At 37.4% G+C, this 26,102-nt stretch overlaps 1 protein-coding gene across 2 annotated transcripts in view; it reads left to right on the top strand.

Annotated features, from left to right (window-relative positions):
- WDR11 (WD repeat domain 11) overlaps window positions 1-26,102 on the top strand; it is a 62,753-nt gene that overhangs the window by 24,843 nt on the left and 11,808 nt on the right. For both annotated transcript variants that reach the window (XM_003255037.2, XM_030806242.1), the window contains 8 exons: window positions 6,995-7,101; window positions 9,470-9,545; window positions 13,023-13,131; window positions 15,067-15,191; window positions 15,942-16,089; window positions 18,334-18,440; window positions 19,157-19,271; window positions 19,975-20,146. In XM_003255037.2, the coding sequence (XP_003255085.1) occupies window positions 6,995-7,101; window positions 9,470-9,545; window positions 13,023-13,131; window positions 15,067-15,191; window positions 15,942-16,089; window positions 18,334-18,440; window positions 19,157-19,271; window positions 19,975-20,146 (959 nt within the window). The remainder of the gene's footprint in view (window positions 1-6,994; window positions 7,102-9,469; window positions 9,546-13,022; window positions 13,132-15,066; window positions 15,192-15,941; window positions 16,090-18,333; window positions 18,441-19,156; window positions 19,272-19,974; window positions 20,147-26,102) is intronic.

The raw sequence follows: 26,102 nt of genomic DNA, 5'->3' as shown, positions 1-26,102 counted from the left end.
TATAGTTTGAAGTCAGGTAGCGTGATGCCTCCAGCTTTGTTCTTTTGGCTTAGGATTGACTTGGCGATGCGGGCTCTTTTTTGGTTCCATATGAACTTTAAAGTAGTTTTTCCCAATTCTGTGAAGAAAGTCATTGGTAGCTTGATGGGGATGGCATTGAATCTATAAATTACCTTGGGCAATATGGCCATTTTCACGATATTGATTCTTCCAACCCATGAGCATGGAATGTTCTTCCATTTGTTTGCATTCTCTTTTATTTCATTGAGCAGTGGTTTGTAGTTCTCCTTGAAGAGGTCCTTCACATCCCTTGTAAGTTGGATTCCTAGGTATTTTATTCTCTTTGAAGCAATTGTGAATGGGAGTCCACTCATGATTTGGCTCTCTGTTTGTCTGTGATTGGTGTACAAGAATGCTTGTGATTTTTATACGTCGATTTTGTATCCTGAGACTTTGCTGAAGTTGCTAATCAGCTTAAGGAGATTTTGGGCTGAGACAATGGGGTTTTCTAGATATACAATCATGTCATCTGCAAACAGGGACAATTTGACTTCCTCTTTTCCTAATTGAATACCCTTTATTTCCTTCTCCTGCCTGATTGCCCTGGCCAGAACTTCCAGCACTATGTTGAATGGGAGTGGTGAGAGAGGGCATCCCTGTCTTGTGGCAGTTTTCAAAGGGAATGCTTCCAGTTTTTGCCCATTCAGTATGATATTGGCTGTGGGTTTGTCATAGATAGCTCTTATGATTTTGAGATACGTCCCATCAATAACTAATTTATTGAGAGTTTTTAGCATGAAGGGTTGTTGAATTTTGTCAAAGGCCTTTTCTGCATCTATTGAGATAATCATGTGGTTTTTGTCTTTGGTTCTGTTTATATGCCGGATTACATTTATTGATTTGTGTATGTTGAACCAGCCTTGCATCCCAGGGATGAAGCCCACTTGATCATGGTGGATAAGCTTTTTGATGTGCTGCTGGATTCGGTTTGCCAGTATTTTATTGAGGATTTTTGCATCAATGTTCATCAAGGATATTGGTCTGAAATTCTCTTTTTTGGTTGTGTCTCTGCCAGGCTTTGGTATCAGGACGATGCTGGCCTCATAAAATGAGTTAGGGAGGATTCCCTCTTTTTCTATTGATTGGAATAGTTTCAGAAGGAATGGTACCAGTTCCTTCTTGTACCTCTGGTAGAATTCGGCTGTGAATCCATCAGGTCCTGGACTCTTTTTGGTTGGTAAGCTATTGATTATTGCCACAATTTCAGAGCCTGTTATTGGTCTATTCAGAGATTCAACTTCTTCCTGGTTTAGTCTTGGGAGGGTGTTATTTGTCGAGGAATTTATCCATTTCTTCTAGATTTTCTAGTTTATTTGCATGGAGGTGTTTGTAGTATTCTCTGATGGTAGATTGTATTTCTGTGGGATCAGTGGTGATACCCCCTTTTTCATTTTTTATTGCATCTATTTGATTCTTCTCTCTTTTCTTCTTTATTAGTCTTGCTAGCGGTCTATCAATTTTGTTGATCTTTTCAAAAAACCAGCTCCTGGATTCATTAATTTTTTGAAGGGTTTTTTGTGTCTCTATTTCCTTCAGTTCTGCTCTGATTTTAGTTATTTCTAGCCTTCTTCTAGCTTTTGAATGTGTTTACTCTTGCTTTTCTAGTTCTTTTAATTGTGATGTTAGGGTGTCAATTTTGGATCTTTCCTGCTTTCTTTTGTGGGCATTTAGTGCTATAAATTTCCCTCTACACACTGCTTTGAATGTGTCCCAGAGATTCTGATATGTTGTGTCTTTGTTCTCGTTGGTTTCAAAGAACATCTTTATTTCTGCCTTCATTTCATTATGTACCCAATAGTCATTCAGGAGCAGGTTGTTCAGTTTCCATGTAGTTGAGCGGTTTTGAGTGAGTTTCTTAATCCTGAGTTCTAGTTTGATTGCACTGTGGTCTGAGAGACAGTTTGTTATAATTTCTGTTCTTTTACATTTGCTGAGGAGAGCTTTACTTCCAACTATGTGGTTAATTTTGGAATAGGTGTGGTGTGGTGCTGAAAAAAATGTATATTCTGTTGATTTGGGGTGGAGAGTTCTGTAGATGTCTATTAGGTCCACTTTGTGCAGAGCTGAGTTCAATTCCTGGATATCTTTGTTAACTTTCTGTCTCACTGATCTGTCTAATGTTGACAGTGGGGTGTTAAAATCTCCCATTATTATTGTGTGGGAGTTTAAGTCCCTTTGTAGGTCACTCAGGACTTGCTTTATGAATCTGGGTGCTCCTGTGTTGGGTGCATATATATTTAGGTTAGTTAGCTCTTCTTGTTGAATTGATCCCTTTACCATTATGTAATGGCCTTCTTTGTCTCTTTTGATCTTTGTTGGTTTAAAGTCTATTTTATCAGAGACTAGGATTGCAACCCCTGCCTTTTTTTTGTTTTCCATTTGCTTGATAGATCTTCCTCCATCCCTTTATTTTGAGTCTATGTGTGTCTCTGCAAGTGAGATGGGTTTCCTGAATACAGCACACTGATGAGTCTTGACTCCTTATCCAATTTGCCAGTCTGTGTCTTTTAATTGGAGCATTTAGCCCATTTACATTTAAAGTTAATATTGTTATGTGTGAATTTGATCCTGTCATTATGATGTTAGTTGGTTATTTTGCTCGTTAGTTGATGCAGTTTCTTCCTAGCTTTGATGGTCTTTACAATTTGGCATGTTTTTGCAGTGGCTGGTACCGGTTGTTCCTTTCCATGTTTAGTGCTTCCTTCAGGAGCTCTTTTAGGGCAGGCCTGGTGGTGACAAAATCACTCAGCATTTGCTTGTCTGTAAAGTATTTTTTTTCTCCTTCACTTATGAAGCTTGGTTTGGCTGGATATGAAATTCTGGGTTGAAAATTCTTTTCTTTAAGAATGTTGAATATTGGCCCCCAGTCTCTTCTGGCTTGTAGAGTTTCTGCCGAGAGATCAGCTGTTAGTCTGATGGGCTTCCCTTTGTGGGTAACCCGACCTTTCTCTGTGGCCGCCGTTAACATTTTTTCCTTCATTTCAACTTTAAGTTCTGGGATACATGTGCAGAATGTGTGCATTTGTTACATAGGTATACATGTGCCTTGGTGGTTTGCTGCACCTGTCAACCCGTCACCTAGGTTTTAAGCTCCACATGCATTAGCTCTTTGTCCTGATGCTCTCCCTCCCCTCACATGCCCTCGCCAGCAGGCCCTGGTGTGTGTTGTTCCCTTCCCTGTGTCCATGTGTTCTCATTGTTCAACTCCCACCTATGAGTGAGAACGTACAGTGTTTGGTTTTTCTGTTCCTGTGTTAGTTTGCTGAGGATGATGGCTTCTAGCTCCATCCATATCCCTGCAAAGGACATGATCTCCCTTTTTATGACTGCATAGTATTCCATGGTGTATATGTACCACACTTCCTCTTTCTTTTTTTTCTTTAATTTTACTTTAAGTTGTGGGATACATGTGCAGAATGTGCAGGTTTGTTACATAGATATACATGTGCCTTGGTGGTTTGTTGCACCTGTCAACCCTTTATCTAGGTTTTAAGCCCCACATGTGTTAGGTATTTCTCCTAATACTCTCCCTCCCCTTGCCCCTCAACCCCCAACAGGCCCCAGTGTGTGATGTTCCTCTCCGTGTGTCTATGTGTTCTCAGTGTTCAACTCCCACTTATGAGTGAGAACATGCAGTGTTTGGTTTTCTGTTCCTGTGTTAGTTTGCTGAGAATGATGGCTTCCAGTTCCATCCATGTCCCTGCAAAGGACATGAACTCATTCTTTTTTATGGCTATGTATTTTTCATTTCTATAACGATCCATCAGTAGGACTGCTTATGACAAATTCAAATAAAGTCATTTTAATTGTTAATTTGTCTTATTTATTCTTTGTTTTAACATCATCAGAACACTGCATAGTATTTATTCTTTGATTTTTAGGACATGATCTGCTTATGAGTTCTGTGTATGCAGAGCTGTCCGAGGGAAGGCTAAATTGACAGAAAAGTGCTGCTTGCTTTCTGTTCCAAAATGCGTATCTGTGCTGTCCATAGCAGTATTTTGCTGAACGCAAGGCTATTTTCCTTTTGTGCCCTATCACTGATAGATTGTAGAGTTACACATATAAAATATGAATTTCCACTTTTTTGTTTGTTTGTTTTTTGAGACAGTCTTACTCTGTCACCCAGGCTAGAGTGCAGTGGCACGATCTCAGCTCACTATGATCTCCGCCTCCTGGTTGCAAGTGATTCTTATGCCTCAGCCTCTTGAGTAGCTAGGACTACAGGCACGTGCCACCATGCCCAGCTAAATTTTATATTTTTAGTAGAGACGGGGTTTCACCATGTTGGCCAGGCTGGTGTTGAACTCACCTCAAGTGATCCACCCACCTCAGCCTCCCAAAGTGCTGGGATTACAGGTGTGAGCCACTGCCCCCGGCCAGTTTCCAGTATTTTTTTTGTGATCTTTCAGTGAAAGCATAAGAAAGGTCATTTTTCTGTTTTCTGTACATTAAATAATTGTAGGTCTTGTGTATAAAAATTCCCAATGAACCCTTAGCAAACACATTATCCTGAGTACATGCATTTTCTTAATGGGTTAACCTCTTTTTTCTTTTCTTTTTTTTTTTTTTTTTTTTTGAGATGGAGTTTCACTCTTGTCGCCCAGGCTAGAGTGGAATGGCATCATCTTAGCTCACTGCAACCTCTGTCTCCCAGGTTCAAGCAATTCTCCTGCCTCATCCTCCCAAGTAGCTGGGATTACAGGTGTATGCTACCATGCCCAGCTAATTTTTGTGTTTTTTAGTAGAGACAAGATTTCACCATGTTGGTCAGGCTGGTCTTGAACTCCTGACCTCAGATGATTTACCTCCCTCTGCCTCCCAAAGTGCTGGGATTACAGGCGTGAGCCACCGCGCCAGGCCAGGTTAACCTTTTAAGTATCACAGCTTCTGATTGTGATGGAAATCTCTGAAAAGTTTGCATTGTCTTATTGTTTCAAGTGCATTGTTGTGTGGTGCAGCCCAGGTGACTGTTTATTGCCACCTTATGCTGTTCCTGTACAGCATCTCCCCAAATACATTTACATGGAATAATAATGTCTTTAAAGGCTTTGGGCTTTTGAGGTGCAGTGACACAGGTATCTGTTTGGACTCTTTCAGGCTGTTATTCATCTCTTCTCTTCTGTTGTAATGTCTGTAGCTTGCCATCCTGGCACTTCTAGTAGTCTCTGCTTACACTGCTGAATCTTCTCTCTCTCTCTTTCCCATCTACTCTTCTCTGGACATTTCCTTTCACCCTGCCTTGTGTGTCTGGTGTTTCCTTTTATGGTCAACACTAAGCAATCGAAACTCTCCATTTAATCACTACTTATTCTAGGCATTATGTTAACTATTAATACTTTACATGTATCATTTCATTGAATCCCCACTACAATCGTATGGGGCAGGTATTGTATTTCCAGTCTACAGAGTAAGAAACTGAAAATTACAGAGTAATCTGTAAAGGAGCTAGATGGAATTCTCCCTAGGCCTTTGAAGCCTCAGAGCCCGAACTCTTCACTTATACTTAACAGTGCATATGCTGCATCTCCTGCTGAAATACGCACATAGGTTAGTAGGAATCATGTTGGCAGTAAAATTAAAATGTTGGCTGAGCCAAGATTTGTGCTAAGAATTTCACACATGCTTCTGAAAAATCAAACATGTTGTCATTTTTTTTCAAACAAAGAAAGTTTTAATAGCTAATTAATCAGAGAGGTATTAATTTTAAGTAAGGTTTATTATCCTGGATTAGTCAGTATAGATGTCACTAAATACTTGACTTATACATGCTAAGATAATATTTATGGTTGAGTAACATTGAAATTGATTATAAGTGTTACTTGGGATACTAACTCTGAGGGATATACTACTCATCAGATAAATGTCCTGAATGATCATACAAAGATACTCCATTTTTATATGAATTTTTCCTCTTCATTGCCATTTTGAAAATAATTTGTATTTTATATTCAGAGATACTGCCCAAGAGAAAGCTAAAATCCTGCTTTGTGTTTCAGTTAATGCAATTTTAGTATTATAATCAAAAGCCATTAAGAAAATTTCACAGAAATACAAAAATTTGCCGGGCATGGTAGCACACACCTGTAGGCTCAGCTATTTGGGAGCCTGAGGTGGGAGGATCTCTTGATCCTGGGAGGCAGAGGTTGCAGTAAGTTGAGATTGTGTCACTGCACTCCAGCTTGGGTGACAGTGAGACCCTGTCTCAAAAAAAACAAACAAAAAAAACTTTCACGATGTATTATAAAAAGTCTGAATTTATTAGCAGTAAACTCAAAACATTTTAGATTTTCATGTCCAAATAAGGTTAACTTTTAGAAAGTTGTTTTTCTACCTTTTATTAGTGTGTTTTTAAAAAATCATAATCTAAAGCACTTGAAGGTTGTATATACTGTGCCGGGGACTCATGACAGCAGATAGCACAAAGTGTGTGTGTTTTTAAAACCATGATGTTTTAACTTGTGATACTTTACGAATATCTGTTGAGTATCTTCTCCATGCTTATAAACAGAGAAAGCCTTTGAAGCTTATAATGCAATGGAAGATACTTAGAAGTAAACAAAATAGAGAGGTACATGTAGATTTTCTTAGGTCATTAGTTTGTGTCTTTGTCTGGTAGGCTGAAACTACTGTCATATTACTCTCTCCCTGGCCAGATTTTAATAGTCATACTAATACTGATGTGAATCCTGATAACTAAACTATCTTGTCATTACATTTGTAGATAAAGTTTTGGTTAGAAATGATTTTGTATGTGTTAGGTATGCTAATACAGTCTCAAATAAAAAGTCACGTTAAGATAAAAGGTAGTGCTTACTTTTTAATTAATTTGTGTAATAAAATTTAGGTCTTCGGAAAACTTATTTTTCAAATAAATGAACCTTTCAAATAAAAAAGAGAATTAGTTTAACCTTTATCTCATTTCCTATTATAGGGGTATTGAATGGACAAGCTTGACTAGTTTTCTTTCTTTTGCTACCTCAACACCAAACAATATGGGATTAGTGAGAAATGAACTTCAACTGGTTGATCTTCCAACAGGTTTGTTTTTAAAGATCCAAATAGATTTGTCATATTGAATAAACATGTTGCTATTTATAAAACATGTTTGAAAGTACTTCTTTCACCTTGGAATTTTTTCTTATATTTCATGCTTATATATTTATTCTTTTATTCTCTAATAATTGCCCTAGAAAGGCCTCATCGTTGTTTACATGGAAATGTTGTTGACACAAATACATGGTAAAATGGAGGACCATTAGCCTGAACAGACAGATTCATTAAAAAATAGGATACCAGTTCTACTTTTAAGTCCATTGTTATATATAACCAACTTTAAAAGATCGATTTAAAAATAACTCTGTCCATGGACTTTATTAGAGTCTCTGCTGAAAATTTTGGCTTTTATAGGAAACACTTAGAAAATTTATAGGTTAAGGATTGTTTTTAAATGCTCAAATTTAAAACTTGTAATAGTCTCTGGCTGAATAAATAGAGAAACTTAATTTGGGATTTTGAAGATTCTACAGTAGGAAACGTCCCAATAAGGTAACTTTTTCAGAATTGTTAAAAGCCTAAACCCAGTGAATTTCAAAATGAGGAATTTGAAAATATAAGGAAAGAGTTTCAAATTATTTTCTGGTGTATGCAGTAGTTTCAAAGAGGTTTTTTTAAAAATAAAATTGCGATGAGTTTCTTTAAAATGGTATAGCAACATGAATCATACGTAGATGATCTTAACCAATGAGAGCATGTGTATGTATGTGTAAAATGAATTAAATTAAATAAATGGTTGTAAATCAAGTAAATTGTAAATAAATGAACTACATGGTTGCTTTTTTATGTTCTCCATATGTATTTTCAAGCTCTCAAAGATCCAGTTGTTCTTACTTCTCAGGGTATGTTACTGAACTTCAAGGAATCATCCCCATCTTTAGTCCAGTGTTGCTGCTCTAGTCTCATTGGAAGTGACCTGTCCATTGACTCTCATCCCCAAGTTCCTAATTTGCCAACAGAGTGGTACTGGCCCTCTCTCTAGTAATCCCAGGGATAAAATGCTGTTGTCTAGTATCATTGATTAAAAAAAAAAAAAAAATCCCTGTTTTATTTGTTTTGGTCAGCTCAAGTTCAGGACTGTTAGATAACTTAAAATCTGCTTTGCACAGATGTATTTTTAAGGAACAAACATCTACAGTAACAGTTACAGATTTCCTTAAGTGGGATATTTGAGTTCATAGATGGTAGACTTTTATAGCCTGGGCTTCTAAGGAGGGCAGCAGACTAGTGCAGTCAGGACAGGACATGGGCTGTTTGGGGTATAATAATAGTGAGTATAGTGAGATTCCACATGACGGAATCTCAACAAAGAGTAGGAAGGTATTTAGGCCTTCAGTTGTCCTTGAATTGAGTAGGTTCTCTCTTTTGTTTAATGTAGATAAAAATCTAACACAAGATACTAAAACATACAAGGTAGAATTTATACTTTTTTTATTCACAGAAAATCATGTAACTTCCTTTGTGGGTAACTCATTCTTTCACAGCATACATGAACACAGTAGTTATTCCCTAGTTTCCAGTTTATAAAGATGTTTTGAGAGGAACATGTTCAAAATATTTAACTAGTATTTTGCACATGGGACAAGAAAATCTTAAATACATGTTTCAAGAGTTTTTCCCCCACTAATTAGTATTTGGAAACATGGGAATGTTTGTATTAAATATTACTTTAAATAAGTAATTTTCACACCAGACAATTGCTGTACCATAAATATCTTAAAACTTAATGTTGTTTTTTTAAATTTCTAAAATTGAATTATAGAATTCAAGAAACTGTGTGACATGAAAATGCCTTTTTACAAAATAAATATCTGAATATGTGATATATTATTGATCATTAGTTTGTAACACTTTTGAGAATATTCTTTGAACTTACATCATTAGAAACAGCTTAGAAGCAACTGGGCGCCGTGGCTCACACCTGTAATCCCAGTGCTTTGGGAGGCCGAGGCAGATGGATCACTAGAGGTTAGGAGATCAAGACCAGCCTGGCCAACATGGTGAAACCCCATCTCTACTAAAAGTACAAAAATGAGTTGGCGTGGTGGCGAGCGCCTATAATCCCAGCTACTTGGGATGCTAAGGCAAGAAAATCACTTGAACCTGGGAGGCGGAGGTTGCAGTGAGCCAAGATTGCACCACTGCAATCCAGCCTGGGTAACAAAGTGTGTCTCCATCTCAAAAAAAAAAAAAAAACCCCGAAAAAACAGAAACATTAGAAGCAAATGGAAGAATGAATAGGAGAACAGAGGGTAGGAAGGGTAGGACTGATCAAATTACATTGGCGTGGCTTCTTGTTTTTCATACATGTTTTATGCACTGTTCTCACTTTTTTAAATATTTGCAATTAAAGGTAGGAGCATTGCTTTTCGTGGTGAAAGAGGCAATGATGAATCTCCCATCGAAATGATTAAAGTATCTCATTTGAAGTAAGTGTCAACCTAAAAAAAATCTATGATGTTATCACAATGAAATCTCGTGGATTTTTTTAATCTTTAAGAAAATGGGAATGTGCTGGAATACATATAGAATCTTTTTAGTGATAGCAAATGGTGATGTGCAGCCCAAAGAAAATATTTTGATTACAAAATTAAGTTGCTGTCACTTTTAATTCTCCACTTCTAAAAAGATGAGGTAACTTTTGCATGAATCGTTATTTACTTTCAGATAAAGTTCTTATGTACTTCTATCTAAGCATGGAGTTACTGAGTGAAATAACTCATTTTCTTTATGTATAATTTAAACTCATTTTGCTTCCAGAAATTGAGTTTTTTTGTTTTAGGGGAAAATAACATGTAAAGCAGTATTATTAAAAATAGAAACTGAAGAAAATCCATCAAAATTACAAAGAGTAAGCTTTCTAAAGTAGTTTTCAAACTTGTTTTGGCTTTTCTAAGATCTTTGCATTTCCATATAAATTTTAGAATCAGACTATCAGTTTTACCAAAAAATCTTTCTGAGATTTTGATTGGGATTGCATTGAACCCATCGATCAGTGAGGGGAAGAACTGGTATCTTAACAAGTTTTGTAATCCATGAATGTGGTATATCTCTCCACTTATTTAGGTCTTTTAAAATTTCAGCAATATTTTGTAGTTTTCAGTGTTTAAGTCTTACATATTATTTGTTAATTATATTTTGTGTTTTCTTTGATGCTTTTATAAATGACATTTTTAAATTTCAATTATTTATTATTTGTATATTAAAATACAGTTAATTTTCTGATATTGACCTTGTGTCTTGTGACCATGCTAAGCTTAGTTACTACTTCTAGTATAGGTGCTTTTGTTAATTCTTTAGGGTTTTCTATACAGATAGTCTCATTTGCCAGTAAAGACACCTTTACATCTTTTCGATCTATAGGCCTTCTTTTTGCTTGCACTAATTAGGACCTCCTGTATAGTGTTGATTAGAACTTAGATGTCAGCTATGAGCTGACATCTTTGCTCTGATCCTGGACTTTATGGAGAAAGCATTCAGTCTTTCAACATTAAATATGATACTAGCTGTAGATTTTTTATATATTCCCTTCATCAAGTTGAAAAAGTTTTATTCCTAGTTTGCTGAGCCTTTGTATCATGAGTAGGTGTTGAATTTTTTTTTTTTTTTTTTTTAATTTTTTGAGACGGAGTCTTGCTCTGTCGCCCAGGCTGGAGTGCAGTGGCGCAATCTCGGCTCACTGCAAGCTCCACCTCCCGGGTTCACGCCATTCTCCTGCCTCAGCCTCTCCGAGTAGCTGGGGCTACAGGCGCCCACCACCACGCCTGGCTAATTTTTTGTATTTTTTTTTTTTTTGGAGACGGAGTCTCGCTCTATCACCCAGGCTGGAGTGCAGTGGCGCAATCTCGGCTCACTGCAAGCTCTGCCTCCCAGGTTCACGCCATTCTCCTGCCTTAGCCTCTCCCAGTAGCTGGGACTACAGGCACCCGCCACCACACCCGGCTAATTTTTTGTATTTTTTTTAGTAGAGACGGGGTTTCACCATGGTCTCGGTCTCCTGACCTCGTGATCCGCCTGCCTCGGCCTCCCAAAGTGCTGGGATTACAAGCGTGAGCCACCGCGCCCGGCAATTTTTTGTATTTTTAGTAGAGACGAGGTTTCACCGTGGTCTCCATCTCCTGACCTCGTGATCCGCCCACCTTGGCCTCCCAAAGTGCTGAGATTACAAGCGTGAGCCACCGTGCCCGGCCAGGTGTTGAATTTATCAAATGCTTTTTCTGTATTCATTGATATCATCGCATGGTGTGTGTGTGTTATTTTGTTTTTCTTTTTGTTTTGAAGTTCACTAATACGGTGAATTACATCGATTGATTTTCAGATGTTAAGCCAACATGACATTCCCAGAATAAACTCTACTTGGTCATGATGTATTACTGTTTTGACATATTGCTGGATTTGATTTATTGATATATTATGAAGAGTTTTATGATATATTATTAAGAGTTTTTATATCTTGTTCATGAAGGATATTGGTCTCGTTTTTATGTAATGTGCTTTGTTTTGGTATCAGGGTAATACTGACCTTGCAGAATGTGTTGTAAAGTATTCTCTCTCCTTTTTTTTGAATGAGTTTGTGTAGAATTGATATTATTTCTTACTAAATAGGAAAAATTCATTAGGAAACCCATCTGAACCTAAAATTTTCTTTGTGGAAAAGTTTTTAAATACAAATTCAGTTTTTTTCATAAATATAGGACTATTTAGATTCTCTTTTTTTGAGCTTTGGTAATTGGTGTCTTTCAAGTAATCTGTCCATTTTGTTGAAGTTGCTGAATTTACTAATTTATTGAAATAAGCTTGTTCATCATGGCTCTGTGATCAGTGATTATCTCTCCCACTCCTAATATCAGTAAATTATATCAACCAATTTTATTTATTGATCTTTTCCAAGAAACTACTTTTGGTTCATTTGATTCTTCTCTATGATTTTTCCATTTTCAATTTCATTGACTGTCATGCTTATCTTTTGTTCTTCTGCTTACTTTTTAAATATGCTCTTCTTTTTTTACATAGTTTTCTAAAATAGAAACTTAGATAATTGAATTAAGTTGATTCTCTAAAATGTAATGTAAACAGTTAATGCTATATGAGCACCACTTCCTGTATCCTACAATTTTTGTTATGGTTATATGTTTTCATTTTAATTCACATTATAATCTTTAAAAATTTCCATAGGGTGTTATTCAGAGGTATATTTTTTAACTTCAAACTATTTGGGTGTTTTGCCAGGTATCCTTCTGTAAATTTCTACTTTCTATTGGGGTCACACATGGTCCTGAGTGGAAGAATCTCAGTCCTTTGATACAGGGAGTACAGGGATCTTCCTACTCTGTCACATTTCCTCTGTGTCAGCCATCATTTGCTGATAATATTTTAGTTCCTCATAATGCTTATTGAGTAGTCAGTGCTCAAATTATGTTTGTTGAATTACACTCGTTGATGTCATTCAGTACTTCTTTCAGGCTTAACAGAAAGTGAATAAAGTGGCATTTGTTGAATACCAACTGTAGTAAGATGATAGAAACTTTACATACCTTTTCATTGAATGTTTACCATAATCTGTATATCAATTAATTGAGGTACATGATGAGATTCTCCTGTTATATGTGAGAAATTGAGCCTCAGGAGGGTTAACATAAGTTGTGGCATCAGGATTTGAATCTATGCCACTCTTTCTTCCGAGTTGGACTCCTTGCCTAATTGTGTGAGACTGTATGTTCTCTCACAGGTCATCTTAGAGCTTTACCTTCTTATGACTGTTAATCGTGGTGCTAAATGGTAGTTTAAATTGTCTGTATTTAGAATGCATCAGCTGAGTTTTTCAATTTACTGAACTTTTTATTTGGTCTAATTCACGGTTAAATTTTTGCAAAAAGGGGCTTATTTAGTAATTTTGTTTATTTTAGGCAGTATTTGGCAGTCGTATTCAGAGATAAACCCCTGGAGCTATGGGATGTTAGGACTTGTACCCTTCTTAGAGAAATGTCCAAAAACTTCCCTACAATAACTGCTTTGGTAAGTTACAGTTTAAGAATTAAATAGCTTATTTAGGTATATATGTATGTAGTGAATGTTTTGCTTAAGCTTGAATCAAAATCATTACTGCCAACGTCATATTTTCTTGTTAAAAATGTGTGTTCAGAGAAGATGATCTAAATAAATGGAGATAATTCTTATTTTCTTGGATGAATCAACCTAATATCATATTAGTGCGGTTCCAATTCAAGTTTCATTTGGATATTTTGAGGAATATGGTAAGCATATTCTAAAATGTTTATGAAAGAATAAAGGTCCTAAATAGCTAAGTCATGCTTGAATAAAGAGGAGTAAATGTGGGAGGTGTGGGTGGGGTTGGCCCTTCCTACCTGATATTAGTACATCTTACAAAACCATGGAAATAAAATCAGTATTGTATTGGCACAAGAATAGAAAGCGAGTCAACATAATAAAGAGCTCAGGAACAGACCCATGAATATTTGGGGACTTAATATACAGTAAAGTAGCACAAATCAAAGAGGATGGACGGACTGTGTAGCAGACGGTGTTGGGAAAACTGTCTCACTTTATGGAGAAAAATACTTGATCTCTACTTAATACCGTGTGCAGAAGTGACTGTCACAGCACTAAAGACCTAAATGTAAAAATGTAAAGCTATAAAATTGAATATAACAAAATACAAAATATTGCTGTGACCTAGAGGCAGGAGGAGACATCAGAAACTCAAACCAAAAGGCAAAAAAAAAAAAAAAAAGAAACAATGCATTTAATTAATCAAGATTAATGCTTTTTGTTTGATGAAGATGTCAAAGTTAAATACAGAAGATTTTGGGAAAACAAATTTTCCAGTGTCTAAATTTAACTAGAAACTCCTGCAAGTCAACAATGAAAAAAAGTGGGAACCCTAGTGAGAAAATGAACAAAGTCTGTGAAGAGCTAATGAGAGGCAGAGAAACCTAAAAGGCCAACAAGCCATATAAAGGAATGTTCAAACTCATCAGTTTTCAGAGATGTTCAAACCATGATATGGATCTACCTTTTAGACTAACAGAAACTGGAAAGCCATATAGTGTTAAGTACGGGTGGAACATAGGATATGGGAATCCTTGTGCATTGCTGGTAGGGATGTAGACCAATGCAGCCATTCTGTAAAGCACACTGGCAGCACTTGGGCAAACACAGACATCTTCTGTGTCTGCTGAGCTCTTGGTCGTAAATGAACTTTTGCAAGGATATTGACTGGTGTGTTTTGTCATGATGTGAGTTTGGAGACCATCTGTGTGTTTTTACTGAGAGAGGAGACAGATTAACAACTGGCTGATGCACCCCTGGAGTGTTACGTAGCACGCAGAAGCAGGAGGAAGAGGACTTAAATACAGTGGAAAGAGTAAGAAACAGGATGAAGTATACACACACACACACACACACACACACACACACATAAAAACACAATACTATTTATGTAAATTAGAAATACATGTGAAATAACTACATGTTAAGAACTTATACATTTGCGAGGATATTGGACTAAAAGGCTTTCCAATAGGTGGAATATAAAAGAATATGTAAATAAAACAAGTGATTTTGGAGGAATCTATGGATGATAAAGGACCCTGGTTGGAGAACTGTGATTGTCTTATCCTGTGCATGTAAGAGATGGGGGAGGAGACGAGGAATAGGCAATACTATCGTTGAATTCATTATTTTCATTTTGTAAATATTTTATAAAAACATCAAATGGTCAGACCTTTTGGAACTTTGCCACAAAAGCTCCAATTAAAATGCATTCATTCAGCCTTTCTCTAAGTAGGTAAAATCTAAAAAACAAATGTGGATTCATGTGTAGTAATAATAAATGATACTGGGCAGTGGTGTGTGTGCCCAGCTCTTCTGGATGATTCTTTGACAGAAGGAAACCTAGCACTTCTAGGTTTGTCTGCTTTTGCTTTACAGGAGTGGTCACCATCTCACAACTTGAAGAGCCTGAGAAAGAAGCAACTTGCTACTCGAGAGGCCATGGCCCGCCAGACCGTAGTCTCAGACACAGAGCTGAGTATTGTTGAATCATCTGTGATCAGGTACAGTACAGTGTTTCTTGACACTGTCATTTGTGTCATTAGCATCATGTCTGGGAAGTTGACAAGTGTCATCGGAAGGTGTCTGTGGTAGCAAGTTGGACTCTGCTTTTGAACATACTTAGTTTCATCTTTCAGGACATACCCAGATTACTAAAAAGTTAATTTTATCATTTTTATGATTGTACTATGCTGTTTATTGTAACTAATAACATATGCAGTAATATTCACCCGTCAGCATCTATTAGTAAATGTGATCATTCCGAGTGCCCTTCTACTCCATACACTTCAGCTTCTGAAATTCAAATGAACATAGCATAGACATACAGATAGATCATATTATCATTTATGCACACCAAAGAAAATGTGTTGGGAATCCTAAATTTGTGTATCACCCCCATACATACCAATCTTACAGATAAAAAGCTTCAGAGATAATGTTGGGTCACTGTACAGCCTCCCTTCTGTTGAGCACAGTTCTATAGCAAAAACTTCTATGAATTTTATTTTTCTTGTATTAAGTTTAGATCACTATTTCTCTCTGTGCAGGGTAAACTTCCTCAGATGTTATGGCTGTTTAGGAGTGATTCATGTTTACCCATAATTAGCTGGGCAAATATTAGTTTCAGACTTTTAAAAAAATAGTTTTGGACCTCCTCTTAATGCATCTCTACTTTGGGCAAGTTAATTAATTATGGGTATGACTCTAGGGAAAAAAAAAACATCTTTACCTTATGTTTCACTATCCCAAAGCTTGCTGCAGGAGGCAGAAAGTAAATCTGAACTTAGTCAGAACATCTCTGCCCGGGAACATTTTGTATTTACCGATAGTGATGGCCAAGTTTATCATCTCACTGTTGAAGGAAACTCAGTAAAAGATAGTGCTCGGATTCCACCAGATGTGAGTACAACCTTGATTAAATCTTTATCAAGAAGATTTTGTTTTGTTGGTTCCATATCCAGAGAAGGCATAGTTAAGTTGGAAACTTCAGAAAAGCCTAATGTAAATAAACTTTATTTAAGGAGATATTATCGATTAAACTTGTTCCATACTGCTAGAGAATAACGCTGTAACTATTTTGATTAAATGTTTACTATGTGCTACTCATTTTTATCCCCGTAATAATCCATGAGGAGTTATCTCCATTTTACCTATAACAAAACTGTGGGAGAATAAGTAACTTTCCCAAAGTTACCCAGCTTACTTATATGGCAGAGCAGTGTTTTAAACTCAGGCCTGTCTGACTTCAGTATCTGTCTTCTTTCCATTTCAGGCATTACCCTGAAGGATTTGACTTACAATCTAGTATTATTTTTGGATAATAGTAATCAGGTTGTAAGTGTAATAGTATTATTAACATTTACTAACTTACATATATCCTTATGGCCTTGTGGAATCTGTAACTAAAGTTTTGCCATTAATCATTTGTGTCAGCATGCATCTCATAGATAGTTTTTAATAGATGGATCATGAAAATGTTTATGTTAACTAATGCAGGCTATTATAATGGTTAAATGAAGGCATGAGGGGATTTTTTAAAATAGGCATATTTATTTTAAATTGCCATCTAAAAATGGAATGCTCTAGTAGAATGCCAACCCCCATAATTTAATAGGTGGCTTTGGGGTCTCATAAAGTTACAATCTAGATGTTGGCTGTGGCTACACTCTTTTGAAGTGTAATGGGACAGAAGGATCTGTTTCCAAGATGGCTGACTCACAGGCCATCTTGACATTAATGCTGCTGTTGACGAGGGACCTTAGTTCTTCTTCATGTCGATCTTTCCATAAGGCTGCTTGAGTGTTCTCACGACGTGACAGCCGGCCTCCCCTCGAGTAAGTGATCTGAGAAAGCAAGAAGGAAGTTGCAGAGTCTATTATGACCTAGTTTCAGAAGTCTCTTCAAAGGCAACTTCTTAATTAAACATTCCATTATATGGTTAGGAAAGTAGGTATCTTAAAGTGTTGCTTCATATTATATAGAATTTCATTTCTTTAAGTTTTTTTATTAATGGACTTTATTATAATATTGATTTTTAAATCTAGTTTTTGTTTTGTTTCTTGAGTGTTACCAGAGTTTATGCAATATTCAGTGTGTATGCTAGTGTACTAATGGTCAATTATTCAAACCACTAGAGTTTTCTTACTTTTTACCATGGATACCGTTTGAATTTTTATATTGTACAATAAATGCAAAAATAAGATTTCTTTTAATAAATAGAGAAGTAATTGAGCAGTAATATTATTTAATAGCTAACATGTATTGACTATTTACTGCATGGCAGGCATTGCTTTAAGGCCTTTGCCTTTATAAATTTATTAATACTAGCAACAACTCAAGTTTCATGAACTTACCCTACTTTATTGACAATAAATCCAAGACAGAAAGGTTAAGTAAACATGCCTCAAATCACATACCAGTTTCAAGCTGGGATTCAAGCCCAGGCAGTGTGACTGCAGAGCCCAGGCTGCTGAGCCCTCCATGATACCGCCTCTGAGCATCTGTTAGAACTGCAAGTTCCTTTCTTCCTCCAAGTTAGATTGATTACAGCAGCATTTCATTCTTATATTGTGCTTCTTTATGTAACTTCTGTGCAAAGCTTTCTGTGAATTTAAACTGCATATGCCTTTAGTAAACAGTATCTCTTCACCTTCATGATTCCACAATGTTCCGAAAGGTGTCAGTGAAGCTCTGGATCCTTTTTTCAATAGAAAAATCACCACATAATTAATTATAAAAGAGCTTTAAGTTTCCCTTGGAATGGATTTAGTTATCCTTTTGCAGTGAGAGATAAGTTTGAGTTGGCTCCCTGGAAAACCTTCCCTTTACTTCTCTGTTTTTCTTACTTTAATTTCCTTTTTTTTTTTTTTTTGAGGTATTTGTTCCTCAAAAGACATCCCCTCTTTAAATCTAGTTCCAGTAACTACTTAATGTCTATCAAGTTGAAATCTCCTATTTCTTCATAGTTGAAATTGATAGGCAGTGTAGCTCTTTGTTAGTGTCTGAAGTCTGTTTTAGGATTTGATGACTAAAAGCATACTAAAGCACAGCCCTTTAAATTAAGTTTTATTAAAATATTTCTTTATTATGATGTCTTATACAGCATAGTGAAATTTATATGTGTTTGTTGCTGTTGTTTTCTAGGGAAGTATGGGTAGTATTACCTGCATCGCTTGGAAAGGTGATACATTAGTGCTTGGAGATGTGGATGGAAATTTAAACTTCTGGGACTTGAAAGGCAGAGTATCCAGGTATAAGCCAAGAATGAAATCTTGTTATTTCATTTAAAAAAAAAAAAAAAGACTTTTTTTTTTTTTTTTTTTTTTTGAGATGGAGTCTTGCTCTGTCGCCGAGGCTGGAGGGCAGTGGTGCGATCTCGGCTCACTGCAAGCTCCAACTCCTGGGTTCACGCCATTCTCCTGCCTCAGCCTCTCCGAGTAGCTGGGACTACAGGCGCCCGCCACCATGCCCAGCTAATTTTTTTGTATGTTTTTAGTAGAGACGGGGTTTCACCATGTTAGCCGGGATGGTCTCGATCTCCTGACCTTGTGATCCACCTGCCTCAGCCTCCCAAAGTGCTGGGATTACAGGCGTGAGCCAGCGCGCCTGGCCAAAAAATGACATCTTGATATGGTTCCATTAGAGGTTTGTGACTTGGCAACCAGGATCAGTAAAATCGTGGAGGTGTAGCTTGGACCCTTGCGTCCCTTCACCTAAACTTGGGAGGATGGGCCTCGAGCCAAGCATTCTTAGGAGATAGTTATCTGCAAGTGGCCCCTGCAGAAGTCTTAGCTGACCTTAAAGGGCAGGGCCTTTCTGTCAGATGTGGCCCCCAGTCCCAGCAAGTAAAGGGTTCTCCCATCATCAGACCTGTTAGAAATGGAAATAGTGAGAGACCTTAGACATAGCTTCTGGTGACCAGATCTCACGATACATTGTATTGATGTTTTTGTTTCTTTGTCTTCAGAGGAATACCTACACACCGAAGTTGGGTGAGGAAGATTCGTTTTGCTCCTGGTAAAGGAAATCAAAAATTAATAGCAATGTACAATGATGGAGCTGAAGTGTGGGATACTAAAGAGGTAGGCCCTCTCCATGAGGATAAAACGTAAATAAATTGTTAGCCATAGGAACTGTGCTTTGTTAAAAAACTTCTTTCTGATTTAGAAATGAAAAGTACTTAATGAGTTTGTCAAGTTTCCCATAACAAATTATTTTCTTTACTTTACGATATTTGTGTTCTAAAGGTAACAACTCAAGATTTATTTATTTATTTATTTTATTTTTATTTTTTATTTTGATATGGAGTTTCGCTCTTGTCGCCCAGGCTGGAGTGCAATGGCGCGATCTCGACTTACTGCAACGTCCACCTCCTGGGTTCAAGTGACTCTCCTGCCTCAGCCTCCCTAGTAGGTGGGATTATAGGCACGTGCCACCACGCCCGGCTAATGTTTTGTATTTTTAGTAGAGATGGGGTTTCGCCATGTTGGGCAGGCTGGTCTCAAACTCCTGACCTGAGGTGATCTGCCCGCCTTGGCCTCCTAAAGTCCTGGGATTATAGGCGTGAGCCACCGCGCCCAGCCGATTTATTTATTTTTCAGTGTTATCACTGTCTTTGAGACCTTTAAAATGCTGCCTATTTGTGGAAGATAGATAGCCAGAGGCTGTTCAGTTCTAAACTTGAACTGGGCCTTTGCCACAGACTGTCTTCCTTGACCATTTAATCTAGAATAATAAAGATCTTCGTTTTCTGTCTGGAAGTGATGCCCAAATTCACTCTTGAAGGTTCAGATGGTGAGCAGTTTAAGAAGTGGCAGAAATGTGACCTTTCGTATATTGGATGTGGACTGGTGTACATCAGATAAAGTGATCTTGGCCTCAGATGATGGGTGCATCAGAGTCCTAGAGATGTCTATGAAGTCTGCGTGCTTTAGAATGGATGAACAAGAGTTAACCGGTATGGAATCCTAATGATAGCGGGCTTTGAAACCTGTCTTTACTTTGCCACAAGCTCCTGTATTTTGGGGAGAGAGCTGCTGCTTCTGTTTCATTTCAGTCTTATTTTCTTAGAATCTGAGTTTAAGAAAATATATTAACTTGAAGCTTGAGTGTTTTTACTGCCGAGATGCTGCAATCTTTGTAACTATAGATGTCAATCATTCTCAACTCAGATTTTTTAAGTGCCCCTTTTTTGACTCTTTTCTTTGGTTAACAAGATAAAAGATGTTTACATTTATAAAAATGGCTTACTCAGAATTTAGGCGAACTCATCAGAGGACATAAATCTAGTGATAAGGCTGCTGGCTTTTTAATACTGGCCTTATATCTTTTGCAACCATATATCATTGAAAAGTCACTTTGGAAACTGTTCTGAGTATTATGAATTTTGATGCCAATCTGTGACTATTAAAATGACCAGTCATGCAAATTAGGAGATTGCAGTATCTTGCTCTGTTTTGTATGGTTGTTTTGACATTGCTTTTTACCAGAATAAAAAACATTTTAGTAGAATATACCCCATATGTGACTTCTAAAAAAAAAAGAATGGGACAATTGTGAATGCATCCATTTATCAGTTTAAAAGGCAGCTTTTGGCTGATGAAATACAGTGTTCATCCTTGGAAAATACTTGATCCTACTTGGAGCAGAGGAGGGAACTTCTTGCCTGAGTATTCTCCCAGCAAAACTTTGGTGCACACTCCAGGCTGATATGTAGAAAATTTGATGAGACTTTTCTGAACCTTTGTAGAGTCAATATTTGGCACTTCAGACACAGTAAGGTTTTAAAAACCTGGTTTTTGGTGTTCATGCTTGAGGCACTACCAAGTTGCTGCTAATGTTAGTGGGGCTGCCTTTAACTTACATTAGGGGTGTTTTGGTTTTTGTCACTGCCCACCCCTGCCCACTGCATTTGGGCACCACTACTTCTTACTGTGTAACTGACTGCCATCAGGTGAAGCCAGAACTCAAGGCCTACATTCCCATGTCTGTCCTTGAGTCGTCTGCCAGCTCTGGGGAAGCATCAGGATGGCCTCCTAGGACAGGGCAAGCATTGGTATTCATTTTAAACCTAAAGGTATTGAGGAAATTGAAGGAACTTCAAGGGTGGTTTTTGAAAAAAATAGTTACTAATTCTAGATAAAGAAGTGTGGAACTGCCATCTAAATGTTTCAAGAGCGTTTCCTTCACTTTTAATATAAAATTTGAATCTAAAACGCTCCAAAGTCAAGGTGTGGCTTGTTCTTAAATTAAACTGACTACAGAAATGGAGTCCATCATATTAACCCATGTTCAATGCCATACTTGAACATCTGGCCTGTGGCCAGATTTTAGATCACATGTTTCTTTTAAAATTTTTCTGATTTTTTTTTTAAATTCTTTTCAATCTCTAATGTTACAGCCTCAGCCAGAAAGAGAAAAAAAATCTAAATAGGAATCAGGAAAGGTCAATGCAATTGTGTATTCATTCCACAAATTGAACTTCAAACTCAGAACAACCCTTAATAAATGTTAAAGAATGAAAACTGTGGTAGTGTAAATATGGAGTGAGGAAAAAGACATCTGTGTGTTCACCTCCAGATTCATGGCCGATTTGGTCTTGGGGAAAAAAAGTTTGATGTAGTATATTTCTGTTCTGAGGAATTAGAAGTATATTTGGGGCTTACTGACGTGGGATAAAAATAAAATAGGTCCTAACATTGGTATTTCCTATGTTTTCTTCAATTCTCCCTGATAACAAGTAGAGAACATAAAATATTGATTCACATCTGTACATTTTTTAATTTTTATTTTATTTTATTTTTTTTTGAGACGGAGTTTCGCTCTGTCGCCCAGGCTGGAGTGCAGTGGCGCGATCTCGGCTCACTGCAAGCTCCGCCTCCCGGGTTCACGCCATTCTCCTGCCTCAGCCTCCCGAGTAGCTGGGATTACAGGTACCCACCACCACGCCCGGCTGATTTTTTGTATTTTTAGTAGAGACGGGGTTTCACCGTGTTAGCCAGGATGGTCTCGATCTCCTGACCTCGTGATCCACCCGCCTCGGCCTCCCAAAGTGCTGGGATTACAAGCGTGAGCCACCGCGCCCAGCCTTGTACATTTTTTTAGAGCAGCTTAGATAGGCCACTTCTTCCTCCAATAAAGAGGGGCAGTCAGACAAATTAGAAGATTAGAATTCCTGTTTTTGAGTTGGAGAACCTTTCTTATTGGCTGCCTAATTTGTCAAGGACACAAAGTGCCATCAAAATAAATCTTAATAGTCTTTCTAGCAGCATCTAAAAGGAGTGTAAGAATATGAGACTTGTTTAATAGCATTCTAGTATCATGCAGTTTCCACACCCTTTAAATAGTATTGACTTGGTATCAGGGACTGTTCAACCTAATTTCCTCCCCATTGTTAAAGGCCACTGCTAAGCACATTTTTCCTAAGTAAGCATATATAGAAAGAAGCTTTCTGAAATCATTTATGCACAAAGCTTTCCTCTTCATCTGCCACAGCTTTCCACAGTCATTTTCAGTAATCTTGGGGCATTCAGAAATGTCTCACAATGACTTGCAGGTGTGGGGAGGTCCAGGGATGCTAAACAACCTGGAACGATCTGGCACAAATGAAGAATTCTCCTGCCCTAAATGCCAGTAGTGTTCCTTAGCTCTCTTTTTCCCCGCTCATTGAATCACACTGAACAAAATCACAAAATAGGATACTTTCCTTCCCAGACTTCCAGCTCACCTTAATGTTGCCGCTTCCAAGTGGTGGAGGAGTACCTTTTTTCTACTGCTTTTCTTCTTGGCTCTTTGGTTACTGATTTTCTGCATTCCTGTCATGTAGCTAGCTAAAAACCTGGGTGTTACGCTTCACACCTCACATAACTTTAGCCCAGATGGAGCAGAATCTATGACAAACAGCAATGATGCTAACTGCTTTTGCATTCTAATTGTGTAATTTTCAGAGGTGAATGAGCTCTTGCAGGTGAGTTTCTCCATCTGTGAGATGATCACCTATTACTTTTTCATGGCTGATCTTTACCCTTCAGAAGAAAGATTTCAATTCATTTGAGGGAGGGAAGTAGTAAGGGTCACCTTCAGTTTGTTCATGCTCATTGGGATGCTGTCAACAATATTTTGCTTTTGGAGAAATAACATATATTTGTTTTTAAAAATAAGATATTTCCCTCCTTTTATTCAGACTTGGTAAATGTTGTCTTGCTTGTATGACGTAAACACTCGATGCTGCCTTCTACGTGGATTCTCTTGTATCTTTTCATTTGTTCATTAAGAAAGTACCACGCAGCATGAGAACTTTCCCTGAACGATTCCAAGATTATTATGTACAGTTAATTTTTTTCCCTGACATTTACCATTTCCAAACATACTGTGATGTAATACCAACAACTATCTACATGAATCTACCTAAAACATATACATATACTATCTAAAATATGAATGGGGCTGACTTGAGAATTATGTAGATTGTCGTCTATGAGGGATGAATACAAAGAAAGTTAAGTAAGCTAGCCACCTGCATCCCTTTCAGTGCTAAGTGTTCAGTGCTTCTGTAGGTAGTCAGATAAGCCTCATTTTTCCAAGAAAAGATGACTAAGTGGAAATTAAAAAAAAAAAATTCAAAACAAAAGAAAAGCTTTAGTAAGAATAAAAGAAAGTGTTCAGTAAGCAAAGCCAAATACAAATGATTACCCGGGGGAAAGTAATTTAGAAGTCACAGACTGTCTACAGAGGGGAAAAACAGATAAACAAATGGCGTTTCAACATATGAAATGATACTCAACTTTATTTATAATAAGAAAAATATTTGACCTCCTACTGGTAAGGATAAAAGAAGAAAAAGAATTTTAAAAAGTAAATTTTTAAAAAAGAGAAAAATACAAATTAAAATTGTTTCTTACCTATCGGATTCAAAAGCTTGAAAATATGCTCTGTTGGCAAGGCTATGAGGAAACAAGCACTGTCATCCATTGCTCACAGTAAGATCGCTATAGGAAGGAATTTGGCAATATCTAACAGAGCTACATGCACATTTACCTTTTTACCCAGCAATCTCAGTGCTAAGAATTTATCTTAAGATGTACATTCATGCACTGTGACCAAAATGCACACAAAGTTATTCACAGCAAAATTTTGAAAAAAGCCAAACTGCTTAGCCATAGGAGATTGGTTGAATAAATCTGGGGACGTCTGCAGAATGGAATAATCTATGCAGCTGTAAAATAGTGAGGAATAGCTCTATGACCTGATGCAGAGTGATATCCAGGATATGTGTAAGTGAAAAATGCAAGTGTAAAAGAGCACGTATAGCCTGCTTGTGTACAAAGGCAGATTTTATACATAGGTTCATGCACACGTTTGCTTACTAAAACACACACCACACATACACAGAATAATCCAGAAACCAAGGAGAATAGTTAGAAGATGTAGATGGAAAAATGGAGAGTATGGGGATAGCAGTGAAACTTCTCTATCTTTGTTATACAGTTTCAAGTTTTGAACCATTTATATATTTTATATATTCAAAATATACAGTGAAAACAAGTGAAAGAAAAAGCAAACCCTAAAATTGAATGCAAGACACAGTTGAACCAAACTGTATAACAACAGTATTGGTAACATAACCACACACACACAAAAACGGTTCAAACAACTAAAACACAGAACTTCCCATTCACTGCACACCTTTAGTGGTTTATATGCTAAGGACAGAATTGCTAAGGAATGTTGAACTTTACCGGAGTAGTTGACAGTGGCACTAGTGATTCTGAAGCTGTTTTGTGCATGTTGTAGTCTGGAACACATTAGTAACCAAATTGCAGTTTTTGGGAACCAAGACCTGTGCTGACAGAAAGGGAGATACAGATGGGAAGTGGCGGTGGTGGGAAGAAACATTCCAGGGGTGGATTTGGGTTGGTAAAAAATCATGACTTCTTGAACATGTGTATTCCCTGGCTCTGCTCACAGAGAGTTTTCTTGCAATGACACTCAATGGCAGTGAGTGCACATGGCACCCAGATTTTACTTTGCAAGTTCCATTTCCAGGCTAAAAAGGAGCCAGAGCTCTTTGGACAAAAAGTTTATTTCAGGACAGAGGCACAAAAGGTGCAAGATGGGTCTGGGGCATCTTGTGGTGCCAGAATTCAAGTAAGGAATTGAAAAACCAAGGAGGACCTGACGTAAGAGGCTTCTCCTGTCAAATTGGGGGTAGTATGAGCATCACGAAAACTAATGGTGGTATTGATGTAAGTGCAGAATACCAAAGAAACCCTCACTCCATAGTAATAGTCACAGTAAGGAAAGGGGAAGTGGGCAAGAAGCAAAAGCTCAGGTGGACAGAAGAATGCCAGCTGACAAATGCAGAAAGAATAAGATTAGAAAATCACCACTTTGCAGCTCCGATACAATAATTAATTCAAGCAAGGATCACTTGTGGCTGTCAAATCACTGAGTAAAAAGGATGTTTGAGAATAGGAAATTCAATCTGACAATATTTCTCCCACGTATTACTTACTAATTAATTATACAGGGGAGAAGGTGCCCTGATAAGAAAGAGCTCTGGTGAATACCCCTTATCTAGATGATCAGATTTAGTGTTTCCTGTAACCAGACAGCTAACGTTCCGTCTGGTGCAATGCAGTGAAAAGTACACAGCATACTTTGTTCAGACTCTGCCAAAAATGTTTAACCCGAATCTGATAATCAGAAAACAGACAAGTTAGAATATAGGGCATTCTCCACAGCAGCTGACCAGGACTCTTCAAAAATGAAAAGGTCATGTAAGGCCAAAACCAAAAAGGAAGAGGACCATTCTAGATTGGAGTAGACTAAAGAGACATGACAATGCAGTGTACCAGCCTTGACTGGACCCCAGATTTTTTTTTTTTTTTTCTTCTTGAGACGGAGTCTCGCTC

Source organism: Nomascus leucogenys, chromosome 3 (genome assembly GCF_006542625.1).
Source record: "Nomascus leucogenys isolate Asia chromosome 3, Asia_NLE_v1, whole genome shotgun sequence".
Taxonomy (NCBI): domain Eukaryota; kingdom Metazoa; phylum Chordata; class Mammalia; order Primates; family Hylobatidae; genus Nomascus; species Nomascus leucogenys.
The sequence above is the reverse complement of the archived record's forward strand: the minus strand, read 5'-3'. Positions and strand labels throughout refer to the sequence as shown.